The sequence below is a fragment of the Polypterus senegalus genome, chromosome 11, assembly GCF_016835505.1.
Source record: "Polypterus senegalus isolate Bchr_013 chromosome 11, ASM1683550v1, whole genome shotgun sequence".
NCBI classification, from domain to species: Eukaryota; Metazoa; Chordata; class Cladistia; order Polypteriformes; family Polypteridae; genus Polypterus; species Polypterus senegalus.
The window spans coordinates 146,228,139-146,240,995 of record NC_053164.1 but is presented as its reverse complement, the minus strand read 5'-3'; the positions used below and the strand labels follow the sequence as shown (position 1 = coordinate 146,240,995).

General features: G+C 36.9%; 1 protein-coding gene across 3 annotated transcripts in view; it reads right to left on the bottom strand.

The window, feature by feature from the left end:
- pde3a (phosphodiesterase 3A, cGMP-inhibited) overlaps positions 1 to 12,857 on the bottom strand; it is a 331,968-nt gene that overhangs the window by 105,545 nt on the left and 213,566 nt on the right. For 2 of the 3 annotated variants that reach the window (XM_039769763.1, XM_039769764.1), the window contains exon 4: positions 470 to 594. The exons of the other annotated variant lie outside the window; for it this stretch is intronic. In XM_039769763.1, coding sequence (XP_039625697.1) covers positions 470 to 594 — 125 coding nt within the window. The remainder of the gene's footprint in view (positions 1 to 469; positions 595 to 12,857) is intronic. 3 annotated transcript variants of the gene reach the window in all.

Here is a 12,857-nt window from a genome sequence, read left to right as displayed (position 1 = left end):
ATTTCAGAACAAACCACCACAAAATATTAGCAAACACAAACATACTTTTTGTCAGCTACTTTTTTATCTCTGTACTTTCAATCACCAAAAACTACTGTATAGTCCTCATAACAGGTTAAAACTACAGATGTTGATAGCTGTGAGAGATCAGTGTAGATGATGGATGGTTTTATATGGGTGGTTGCATATCTTTGGTCTGAAAAAAAGATATGTTAATAAACAATGGAAAAAAATCATTTTAATTTAGTAGCACAGATACTGGTTATATAATGAGGCCATATGTCAGAAAGGGTGAACTTCCATTCCAATCAATGGTGTCTGATTGCCAGGATAATACAGTCCAATTTCTTTATTACAGGGAGAAAACCATTTCAAATAATATACACAACACTATGGGCCACAGTTTTCAAATTAACTATGCAAAACAGCATAATAAAGAAAAATAAAATCAAAGAAAATGGTGGATCACCTGGTCTGATCTGTCTTTTGGAATTCAGGTGGTTTGTAGAGGTTGCAGCATATGAAGCAGACGGGGATCTGCTTTTGGCAATTGTCAGCAAGACCGAGTTGCTCCGTGACTCACTAGTGACAGGACTGAAAAATCAGGGTACAAATACATGTTAGTGGTCAAATTAAATTAAGAGGAATTCTCATCTCAGACAGACAATTGGAGGTTGACATGAAATTTCAATATAGAAAGCACAAGAATGTTTATTTAACAAGTGACTTTTTTCCCCCTTAGGGTTACATTTTTTCCAAGTATGAAAAGTGCTGGAAAAGGAATTACTGCTATTTCACAAAAGGATAAATCATTTAGTTGCTTAACAGATATTAGGTTAGACAGAGCAAGACTAAATAAATGCGTAATTTTCATGGCATTCTGACATTGTTCTTATTAATGTGATTTCACAGCAACACTGAAATGGCTTCAGTGTCAAAAGTCTTATAAAGCCCAATAAAAGAGTACCAAGAACTTAATACATCTACCACCAACCACACAAAGCATTTCTATACCACTTTAAATAAGGTCAAGGTTTTCAGTATTGATGCTTTGAGTATCAGGCTGCTAATGTGGAGATCGAAATCTGAAAGCAACGGGTGCAAGTCCTGCCAGGAAAGGGATGCTAGGTCTTTGCTCAAAGCACCCACATGCACAACACCACTTACTCACGTAAGTGCTAATTTAGTGTCAGCAATTAATCAATCAAAGCATGTGAGCAAGAGTGCAAAATGCTAACGCCACGAACATGGAATTAAGCTAGCAATCAGACAGGTGTCTCTATGCTTTGATGTGACAATGCCACACAGAGTGCCACCATGCCTTTTTAACAATATATTGTGTATAATACGATGCAACTATAAAAGATACATTAAATAAACTACACTAAGTCATTTAAATATACAACAAATGTGTGAGCTGTTACGTGAACATATAAAAACATTTAACTATTTCAAAATTCACAATTTCCAGTAATATTCTCTGCATCTTATTCTTACTTCATTCAAAAACAAATGCTTACAGAGATACACAAGATCCATCAAAATGCAGTAAATATGCATGGTCATTTTGTAGACAATTACAATGACTTGAGCAATATATTTGATGATTAAAAGCAAGGTATTTATTAAAAAGTGTGAAATGTCATCACCCAATATAAAGAGGAGCAAGAAATGCCTAAAAGTAATTTTGGAAGAAAAAGTTTACTGAGTGGTTGGTACATTGGAGTACTGATTAATGTTGCTATTTCACAGCGTCTGGTTGCTATATGTGTAGAGTTTGCATATTTTCTCAAGATCTGCATGGGTTCACTCTGGCTTTTCCTACACATCCCAACAACATGTATGTGAATTGGCAGTTTTCAATTTGAGTGTGGATGTGTGCTTCATGAATATGCCATTCAGTTTTTCTTTCCACCCACTTTGATTATTGTCATGTGTGATCTATTTGTTCCTTTCATATTCTCATGGATTTACTCTAGACACTTCTTTCTCCCCTAGTCCAAAACAAGTCATTTAGATCATCTTCTAATAATGACTACTGTTTCAAATACCTAGCACTGAATTGGAATCTCATACAGGTCTTGTGCTTGTGCTCATTCCTCTTCAACCAGACTTCTGCTTTCCTCAAATTTATATAAGATGACTAGATGGGTACTGGCTAACTTTATAGATATTGCAAGTCCATTATTACAATCTTGTGTCTAAACTAAAGGATATTCTTTTTTTCAACATGATAGACATAAAACTAAAGTCTGGTAGAGATGCATCTTGCAGATAGGATACAGAAAAACTACTCGATTAGTTCTAACACTACAGCAATAAAAGAAGAAGTTCAGTAGTCCACTTGTTATTCTCATCTATCCTCTAATCTTCACTTGTGACCAATGTTTTAAGAAACAGTTTCAGATGGTTGAAGGATTGTTTTATTTTTATACTGTATGAATCTGACCATTCACCTTCACATGTTTTACACTACAATTCCCATGAAAATCACATCAGGCATATAAATAACTGCAGAGCCCTTTTCCATTCATTAATCTGTCTTTTTATTTAACTTTGATAAGTAAAGGTTTCAATAAGGTTTCTGCCTGGAAAAAATATACAAATTCCCCTGGCATATAAACTGATGTTATTACTGATTAACTGCTTGGTAGCTATGTGAGCAATATTTTACCCCTCAGTGAAAGCTAAATAATATGTTCAAAAATAATTTCTTTTAGTGTTATCTAAATGCACATGATATCCCCTTTACATTTTCAGAAGTAAAAATACTGTGGTGCACTCCAGAATAATGGGGGCAGCAAAAAAAATGCTTGTGATAACCCTGAGATGCACTTTTCATTGCTCTTGTAAGTTGTGCTGTAACGTCTTATCAACTCTATCTGCTGCTAGGGGTGCCCGAGGCTTTATTGAAAAAAATAAATCCTGCAGTATGCCCACAACTTCCTACTCCAACTCTCTTTCTCTCTCTTCTCCACCCTCTTTAGCATACTCCTTCAAGACAGATGAACTCCGAAGCACTCCTTTTTATTGTCTTCCTATCTACAGCAGGTGCTGGGCATCAAGAAAGCTAGCTGCAATAAGGACATGATGGTACCTTGGAACAGTTTCCTTTGCTTTCATTGCACAGCTTCTACCAAAAATTATAATGTACAAGACTGGCAAACAGAAGCAAATGTTGATTCTCTTAGCGAGGAGAGCTGATAGGTTATAGAAATAAAGATGAGACATACCAAACCTACTTTTGCTTCAGTTCGTACATACTGCATTGCTTAAAGCTGGTTATGTTCAACTGTAAATTTAACTTTGTTCCATATCTGGCCTTATTCATTACCTATTTAATGATCAAACTAGCTGAATTATTTTTCAGATTACATTTTTCATGTTCGTGAAATTGATACATCGATATCTTAAATGTAACAACTTCTTTTTAAAACATTGTAGAAAAACAAGTCATGGCAATACAAATATTTTATCAAAGGAAATAGTATATTTTTATGTTTTATCAATTCTACAATCCTGAATCCAATTAAATGAAATATCCCATCTCAATGCATTTTATATATTTCACATTTCTACAGTCAAAACAGCATCATAACCTAAATCAGCCATGTTCTGAGATACAGCAGCATCAGCGCTTCCTGAGCAATAGTACCAGCATATTATAGATACTAGTAGCAGAAATATCAAACATACTTTACCATGATGTAGGTCTGTTTCCAGCATAAGATGATCTATTTGTGGTGAACTGGTTACAGTTTTGTCCTCACCCAGTCCTCCAGGTTTTAAAGATTTCCCCCACCTTCCATATACCCATTTAGTCCTATACTAAAAATGGCAAACACTCTTCACAAGGGATACATGTTATCCCTCCTTTGTTGCTTAGGAGAGATCCAAGATGTATGATATAAAGGTGTTGGCTCTCATCCATACTCTATTACACTCAGTACTGAATATCACAGAAGCATAGCAGACATCATAGTCAAATGAATTAAAGCTACTGTACCAACTGTAAAAGTAAGGAAGCATCCATGTTAGACTCTAAAAGGCACATACATAGATCCTCATCTGTGCCTTGATAGATCACTCAATGAACTCACAAACAGGAGTGAAAATATCAGGTATTATTGGTCGTCCTTTTTTTAACTATGGCAGTGAAATGGGAGTTAATAGTACCATATTGGTTTACTATTAAATCTACTTTTCCAACTCTGTGATGGCTATGCCACATGTACAGCAAAACTCTTTAAAATGCTACCAGATGGTGGCTATTTATGACAAGATAATATGGAATTCTATGTTTTTTTTACTTTGTAAAACATGATAATGTTGTCTTCTTATAATACTGTATACAGCTCATTGTGTGAGGGTGGGTCTGTGTTTGAAGCAAGGGAGTGGAATTTTATCAAGAACAAACATTTACACACATATCCCACTTTGTCAGGAAGAGACACTAGATGACTTTGGAACCCAAACTTTTGGCCCTGGAGGTATCTTTGTAGTGGTGGGAGGGGTTAGCATTTCCTTTTAAGTGAAGTGACTTTTAAGTACAGTGCCCCATGGTGGCTCACCTGTGTCACTGAGATCCAGAGCAAGTGGAACACCAGAACTGAGTGAAGCCAGGCTAACCAACAAAAGGACAAGAGCCTAAAATGACTTACCTTGGGTACGATGACCGCCGCTTTCATTATAAAATAAACTTTGATTCACTCAAATAAATGATTCTAAGTGGTGCCAAAATGGAATTTTATTAGGAACAGGCCGATTAGACGAGACCCTGAAATAAAGTGAAAGTGTATCACTATGTTTATCATTGGTAAGGACACATCCATTACACAAACTGATTCTAACATTAAGCCGGATACCTTGATTAAAGTAGTGCTACAATCAGACAAATTGAAAATAATCCCTGAAATTATTGGCAAGGCAATACAGCCATCCTCCCATCCTCAACTGTAGTTCTAATATTTATTTTAAAACAGTCCTGAGCCATGGGTTAAGTGATAAAACCAATGGGGCCTTCCTAATATTGGAAAGTGGATTAAGTTCATGTTCAAAGGTGGAATAACTAAAGGCTGATGCTGACAATATTCTTTTTAATCCAGAGAACTATAGCAGGTCTACAGTCTGTCTTGTGATTGCAATAGGAGATTTTTTGTTATAGAATAAAAACTGTAAATTAAAGGGGAAATATCTAAAGCAAAGACCCCAGCAATCACAATAATTTAAATTTTCTGTAATCTGCATTATTTCTTATAATCCTGAATTGCTTCTTTCAGCTTCAGAGCTGTTCAGTTTTGGGAATATGGCTTTGAGAATGCTGTTCAGGTGAGGTAACTATAAACAGATTTGTCATTCTATTTTTTTTTTAAAAAGCCATCAGTAAAAAATATTGTTTATTTTGCTCTTGGGTATGTCTAATATGTCAAAGTGTATATGGCATGTCGAGAGACAACATTTCAAGCTCTAGAATTATATCAGTTATTCATTTAATTCTAACAAAGTTAAAATCAACAGCTTATGTAAACCATCATACTGTAAATAACATGCATATACAGATGTTCACCATGTCTCCCATGTTTGCTTGCAAAGCCTAAAAATGTTTAGAGGAGATGGGAAAGATTAAGTAGTCATGAAATCATCCTCATTGAGGGCAGTGAAATCTTTTATTATTGCATTTTAAAATCTGTTATTTTTAATATCACAATTTATAACTTATGTAGGGCTACCAATTCATTTAGATCTGAAGTCCTTGGTGACAGTTATTTATAAATGTAAATGTCTATTTATAGACAATTATTCTCTGCATTCTCATGGTTCTCTTTTTATGTTTTCTTATTGGGTTAGAAAACAGCCAAAAAAAAATACATTTCATGTAGTGGAAAAAGTGAGGGCTACAAGGGGGCTGGATGGATGAGCTGTAAATGACAAGTCTCCTTTTTGACAAGTCTTAATTCTTTCAGTAAGCTACTATGCTAGCTATTTACTGGCAGCCTAACCTGCAGCAGTCAGATTAGTCTTATCCAAGTCCAATAACTTGTCATATTTTTAAGGATCTTAATTACTTTTAGAGTTCAAATATCTATATAATATATTGTGGGAGAATGCCATTGTGTGTCATGAAAGTGGAATGAGCAGACCACAGAAGCAGCATTTGGAAAACATGACAAGATTGTATTTGCTTTTGTACAATATAAAAAGAAATCTAAATTCAGATATTAGTTTGCAAAACTGAGAGGGTCAGCATTATGTCCTTTAGTGCTTTTTATTCAGAGCAAAGCCCAAATACTACATTATCTTTGTTATAATTTACAATGGTCCATCAAATGAGCAGGGAAGTAGATGAAACTCCCACAGGAAAATAATATTTCTGCCTTCACTTGTTAATTTATTCATTTAATAATTCATTCATATGGGATGCTATTTATAATGTCAACATTCTAATCTGAATTTAAAGCTTAATTCCAAGCACACAGTGGTAATAATACCTATTATGCCCCTTCTGCTCTAATGCTCGCATTTCTTATTTTTACCATTAGCGCATTTTGTTTGTCCATCTGTTTGTCTGTAACATATAGTATTTAAGAACTAAAAGAACTAGACCACCCAGACCACCCACATTTTAAGGGAAGCTGTTTGTATTAAGTAAGAACAACCAAACCTTGTCTGATCCAAGACAAGCAGCTAAGAAAAAGACAATGAGCGACATAAAATGCAATGAAGTAGAGGCTGCAGAACAAAAATAAGTAACATAAAGGATACATACCTATTTAATTACCTCCACCAGTGCCTCTGCAAAATCCTTAATACCTCCACACAGGTTCAAACATCAGTGACCACTATTTCTGAGAGTAATGTTTCGCAAACATCCTGTATATGACATTGTACTAAATTAATTTTTATTACAATTTAAGCTATCGAAAATTTGCGAAAAACTTGACAAATTGGTCAATATAAATCACCAAGCAATTATTGTATCATTACTTTCCACTGTTTAACATGAATATAAAGAAGCTAAGCACTAATATCTTGCCAGTCCACAAGTAACAAAAAGAACGGAAAATAAGTTATTTTTGACATTACTGGATTATTATTGACAAGAAACAAACATATGAGAGATTGTAATTATTTTTTCAGGTTCAGTGACTGACACCCAAGTCATTAATACTCATATAGTCCATTTGTTGCATTTAAAAGGTGCACTATAAATACTCAAGACTCGTAACAGAACATATGTATATCTGGTGCCTTTATGTTAAGCTATGGGTAACAGTATACTTATACTTTTATTGGTGGAAAGAACTGACTACTGCAGTGAACAAAAAGCTTTCCCTAGATGCATGTTTATTAATGAAAAATACTCCTTAAAAGCACCTTGAATAAATTGTAAGTACCTGACATGTTATATTAGCAGTACAAAGTCGATTTTCAGTTGTACATATAATCAATCCTATGAAAACCATACATTTTTAAACGATTTAGATATTGAGTTTATCTGGTCTTTTACCTCATACTCTATTTATTGGTACCCTGGGGATATGGTAATGCTTTGTGGAATGCTAAAGCTTTACATAGTCTGTGTATTTGACTCCATGAGAGTGAGAATGTCAGCATATTACAGAGACGCAACCACATAAAATAGTAATTACATATAGAGAAGATGGCATAAAAACTAGTAGCTAATAAGTATATTTTTCTAATCCCTATTTTACAAGTTTGCTTCCTTTCATATCTTATTTCCATTTTGCAATAACAAAAAAGCACAGCCTGGAAATCAAGATCTGACCTAAATGTTATGTTTCCCTCTTAATGTAGATGGACACTTGGAATAATGCTTCTTTTTGTTGTAAACACATTTCTGCTTAAGAGCATTTAGACCACGTCATGCTTTTAAGTTTTTAATTATTTACTTAAGAGGCAAGCAATGCGGCCAAGGAGTTTGGCTTGAAAATCACTGGGCTGCAAGTTCCTGACTTACTGTTGGTTGTTAATTGTGTTGCTAAGCAATCAGTTAACTCATTGGGTATTAGATACATAGGTTGTGTTTCACTACAACCTCTTTCAGGAAAATCATACTGATTACTTAAGAACTTGCTTTTTGTTACTGAAAGATGGGGGGTGGGGGGTCAATCAAGGTATTCTACTTACTTATGGATGAGTTTACCCTTACATATAAACTACAAACTTTCTGAAAAAAAGTAACTAAAAAGATGCTTTATAAGCAAAATTCAGTGAGATAAATCCAATATCTCAAATGAGGATTTTATGTTTTTGAGAGCTTCTCCAGATGGAAGGTTCAAATAGCTCAGGGTAACCAGGGACATCAACAAGAACATTAGTCCATGGTTGAACACTGGTCAAGGAAAAATTTCAGGTTCACAAAGAGAATCACAGACACATGGAATCAATTAGAAAATAGTGTGGAAGATAGTATGATTTTAAGGTCCTTCAAAACGTAATCTGATTTTGGAGAAACTAGGTGGACAGCTTTATTGGGATGAATCTTGTCAAATTTTTTGAAATGTTCATGAGTTCTTCCCCACAGGTTGTGGTAAAAATGATCATGAGGTTAACAAACAAATTGGTTCAGTAACAGTATGTCGTTCTGGGTCATTGTAGTGAAGGGAAGCTAAGATTTTGATATAATATCCATTCTACATCTTCAATTACAGATTCTCTCTTTGTGCTTGGTTGAGCAGCTTAGCAATACGAGAGGACCACTGGATTGAGTAGAGCCAGTTGAGGTAATTTGGGGGTTCAGTTATGATGACACATGGTGCCTCCCTTGGGAAGATTACAAGGCATGTTCCAATGGAAGAAGACTGATGGGCAGACCCAGTACACTACACGCTGGAAGAATTCTAACTCTAAAATGACCTGGCAGTGTCTAAGGATTCTCCAGGAAAGGAGAAAGACATTGATTGTTGATAGGTTGGACTGGGTCTGTCTAGACCTGTCTGTTGCCATCCTGATCCTTATTAGGAAAAAATGAGGGAAAGTGAAGTAAATACAGTTTATTTAAATGACGTAACACTGGCTCAAATTTCTTTAATAAAAGCCTGGAATAATTGTTTCATAGCTCTGTGAATATTTATGTTTTTTACTTTGGCTTATGATGAAAGGTGTCGACATTTTGGCAAAAGTACAGCTTATGATATCAAACTAGAGTGATTTCTCATATTCATTGATATTTGTTTTACTTAAAAGCCATTGAAAGAGGTTGTTTTTGAACAAATCCTTTAATGAAATAGATGTTTAGCATTTTAAATGATATTAAGTGTTTTAGAGTACTTTATATAGTAGAATAGGTGCCATTACCCATCCATTTAATATGTATGACAATGTTTTTGTATTTTCTCTTTGATAATAAGGTTTCCTAGTGTTTACCTAAAACAATAGATTGACTAGTTTTTTTGGAAATTCATATTTGTTGTAAGTGTTTTCAATTGCATTGGTTTTGCATCTGTACAGAAAAACTGATTTGAGTATTATGGCTGTATTATCTGTGCTAGATTATCTAAATGCTATACTTAGACATCTAAATATGTACTTTTCTTTCATTTTTATTTTATGATATCTCATGAGGTTCATATCAGTAGGGATGCATGAAACTAGTTTTTGGGAAAATTCCTAATGTTTTTTTGTTGCGTGTGCAAGGAGCTATAGCGTGAACAATGTGACCTGACAGAAAAAGGATACTGTAACCTACTTTTTAAGTGTGTAAGTGTATTTTGGGAAAGGTTTTGCAAAGTTTATTAAGCTACTCTCATGAAGGTTTGAGTGCCAGCTCCTGTGTGTTAACCACTTGTGATTCTACTTCCACTTGAACTTTTCATCCAATCAATTTGTCTATTTCCCGTGATCTTTTGGCACAGGACTTGCAAATACTGTTTTGGCCCAGAGCTAGAGAATAGATGAATTGTAGGTGTAAACATCACTTCTGATGGACATCTTTCACCATAATAACCTATTCTACCTTTGGCACAAGTCCTCTAATAAATAAATACATAGTATATTTATGTTTATCATAGGTGCTATATCATTTTTAGCAACATACAAATAAAAATGTTTTGCCTTCACAACATGGCCCAAAGACGCAAACCTCAAAATCTGCCAATATTACTGAACTAATTAAACATTAAGGGAGAGCTCTGAGGAAACCATGGGACATAATGGTGCAGGGATTGGTTGGGGCTGTACATGTCCTTCCTGGGTATTTGCTAACATAACACTTGTTACCTTCCTTTCATATTGGCAAGAACATATTATATGATAATATAAAATAGCTTTCAGGTACCACAGCCATTTAAGCTCACTTGATTTTGTTTTTGTTTTGTTTACTAGCGATGTCATATTACTCCCAGGGTTTGAAGTTCGCCACTACATATGAAGCGAAGCGGTAAGATATAACAATAGAGTGAATATGTGCCTTTACTGGAAAGAATGGCCCGATCATTAGCTCTTTTTATTGTCTAGAAAAGCAAGGCTCTTTCCTTATATTTACTTGAGATAGGTCCAACTGCAGACCTCCGCAGCTCCTTAATTCAACAGCCCCATTAGACAGCCAATTGGATTGCAGGTTTTTTTCACTTGGTTTACTTGACTTGAGTCAGGTAGACCCCCACCCCCCCACATATACATACACACACACACACAAATCCAGTCTTAAGCACAGAGTAATCAGGTGTTATAACGGATGTATAATGTAATGCAACATCCTCCCTCAATGGAGTGGAACTCTGGAGCTCCGCAGCTAGAGTCTATTGATTTAATTACTTAATTATTTTCAAGCACTGTTTTCATCTGTGCCTGTGCATTTGAACATTATTGTTCTGTACACGTTTTAGTACATTTTGTTTTGTAGTGCTTCTATATTTGGAATGGAACATGTTACTGTGCCCAAAGATTATTGTGAACAAGGTGATCAGGAGGTGAAAAGGGAGCTGCAAAATGTGGTAAAAAGGAGTAACGAGGGGTCAGAACTAGAAAGATAATCAGAACTGAATTTTCAATGGTAAAGGACTATAAACAAAAGCAACGTTATTTACTGCAAAGGATAAAGTAATAGATAGATAGATACTTTATTAATCCCAAGGGGAAATTCACATACTCCAGCAGCAGCATACTGATAAAAAAACAATATTAAACTAAAGAGTGATAAAAATGCAGGTAAAACAGACAATAACATTGTATAATGTTAATGTTTACCCCCCGGGTGGAATTCAAGAGTCGCATAGTGTGGGGGAGGAACAATCTCCTCAGTCTGTCAGTGGAGCAGGACAGTGACAGCAGTCTGTCGCTGAAGCTGTTCCTCTGTCTGGAGATGACACTGTTCAGTGGATGCAGTGGATTATTCATGATTGACAGGAGCCTGCTTAGTGCCCGTCGCTCTTCCACTGATATCAAACTGTCCAGCTCTGTGTCTACAATAGAGCCTACCTTCCTCACCAGTTTGTTCAGGCATGAGGCTTCCCTCTTCTTTATGCTGCCTCCCCAACACACAACCGCGTAGAAGAGGGCGCTCGCCACAACTGTCTGATAGAATATCTGCAGCATCTTATTGCAGATGTTGAAGGACACCAGCCTTCTAAGGAAGTATAGTCGGATCTGTCTTGTCTTGCACAGAGCATCAGTATTGTCAGTTCAGTCCAATTTAACATCCAGCTGCACTCCCAGGTATTTATAGGTCTGCACCCTCTGCTCACAGTCACCTCTGATGATCATGGGGTCCAGGAGGGGCCTGGGTCTCCTAAAATCCACAACCAGATCCTTGGTGTTGCTGGTGTTCAGGTGTAAGTGGTTTGAGTCGCACCATTTAACAAAGTCCTTGATTAGGTTCCTATACTCCTCCTGTCCACTCCTGATGCAGCCCAAAATAGCAGTGTCGTCAGCGAACTTTTGCACGTGGCATGACTCTGAGTTGTATTGTGAGTCTGATGTATATAGGCTGAACAGGACCTGAGAAAGTACAGTCCCCTGAGGCACTCCTTTGTTGCTGACCACAATGTCAGACCTGCAGTTCCTGAGACGCACAAACTGAGGTCTGTCTGTAAGATAGTCCATGATCCATACCACCAGGTATGAATCTACTCCCATCTCTGTCAGCTTGTCCCTAAGAAGCAGAGGATGGATGGTGTTGAAGGCGCTAGAGAAGTCCAGAAAAATAATTTTTACAGCACCACTGCCTCTGTCCAAGTAGGAGAGGGATTGGTGTAGCATATAGATGATGGCATCCTCCACTCACACCTTCTCCTGGTATGCGAACTGCAGAGGGTTGAGGGCGTGGTGGACCTGTGGCCTCAGGTGGTGAAGCAGCAGTTGCTCCATGGTCTTCATCACATGTGACGTCAGAGCAACAGGCCGGAAGTCATTCATGCCCACCAGGGCATGATACCTTTGGGACTGGGGTGATGCAAGATGTTTTCCAAAACCTCGGCACTCTCCCCTGTTCCAGGCTCAGGTTGAAGATGCGCTGTAGAGGACTCCCCAGCTCCAGCGCACAGGCCTTCAGCAGTTGTGGCGATACTCCATCTGGACCCACTGCTTTGCTGGCACGAAGTCTCCTCAGCTCTCTGCTCACCTGGGCTGCTGTAATTGTGGGTGGGGATGTCTCTTCTATGCTGGTATCAGCAGAAATATGGGTGGAATGTGCAATACTCAGAGGTGTTAAAGAGGTTGTTCATTTGGTTTGCTCTCTCCACATCTCTCTCAATGGTGGCACCCCATTTCGAGCTGCAGTCAGTGATGTTCTTCATCCCATCCCACAGTTCCTTCATGCTGTTATTCTGTAAATTCTGCTCCAGCTTTCTCCTGTACTGCTTCTTTGCCATCCTGAGCTGGACTCTGAGTTCCTTCTG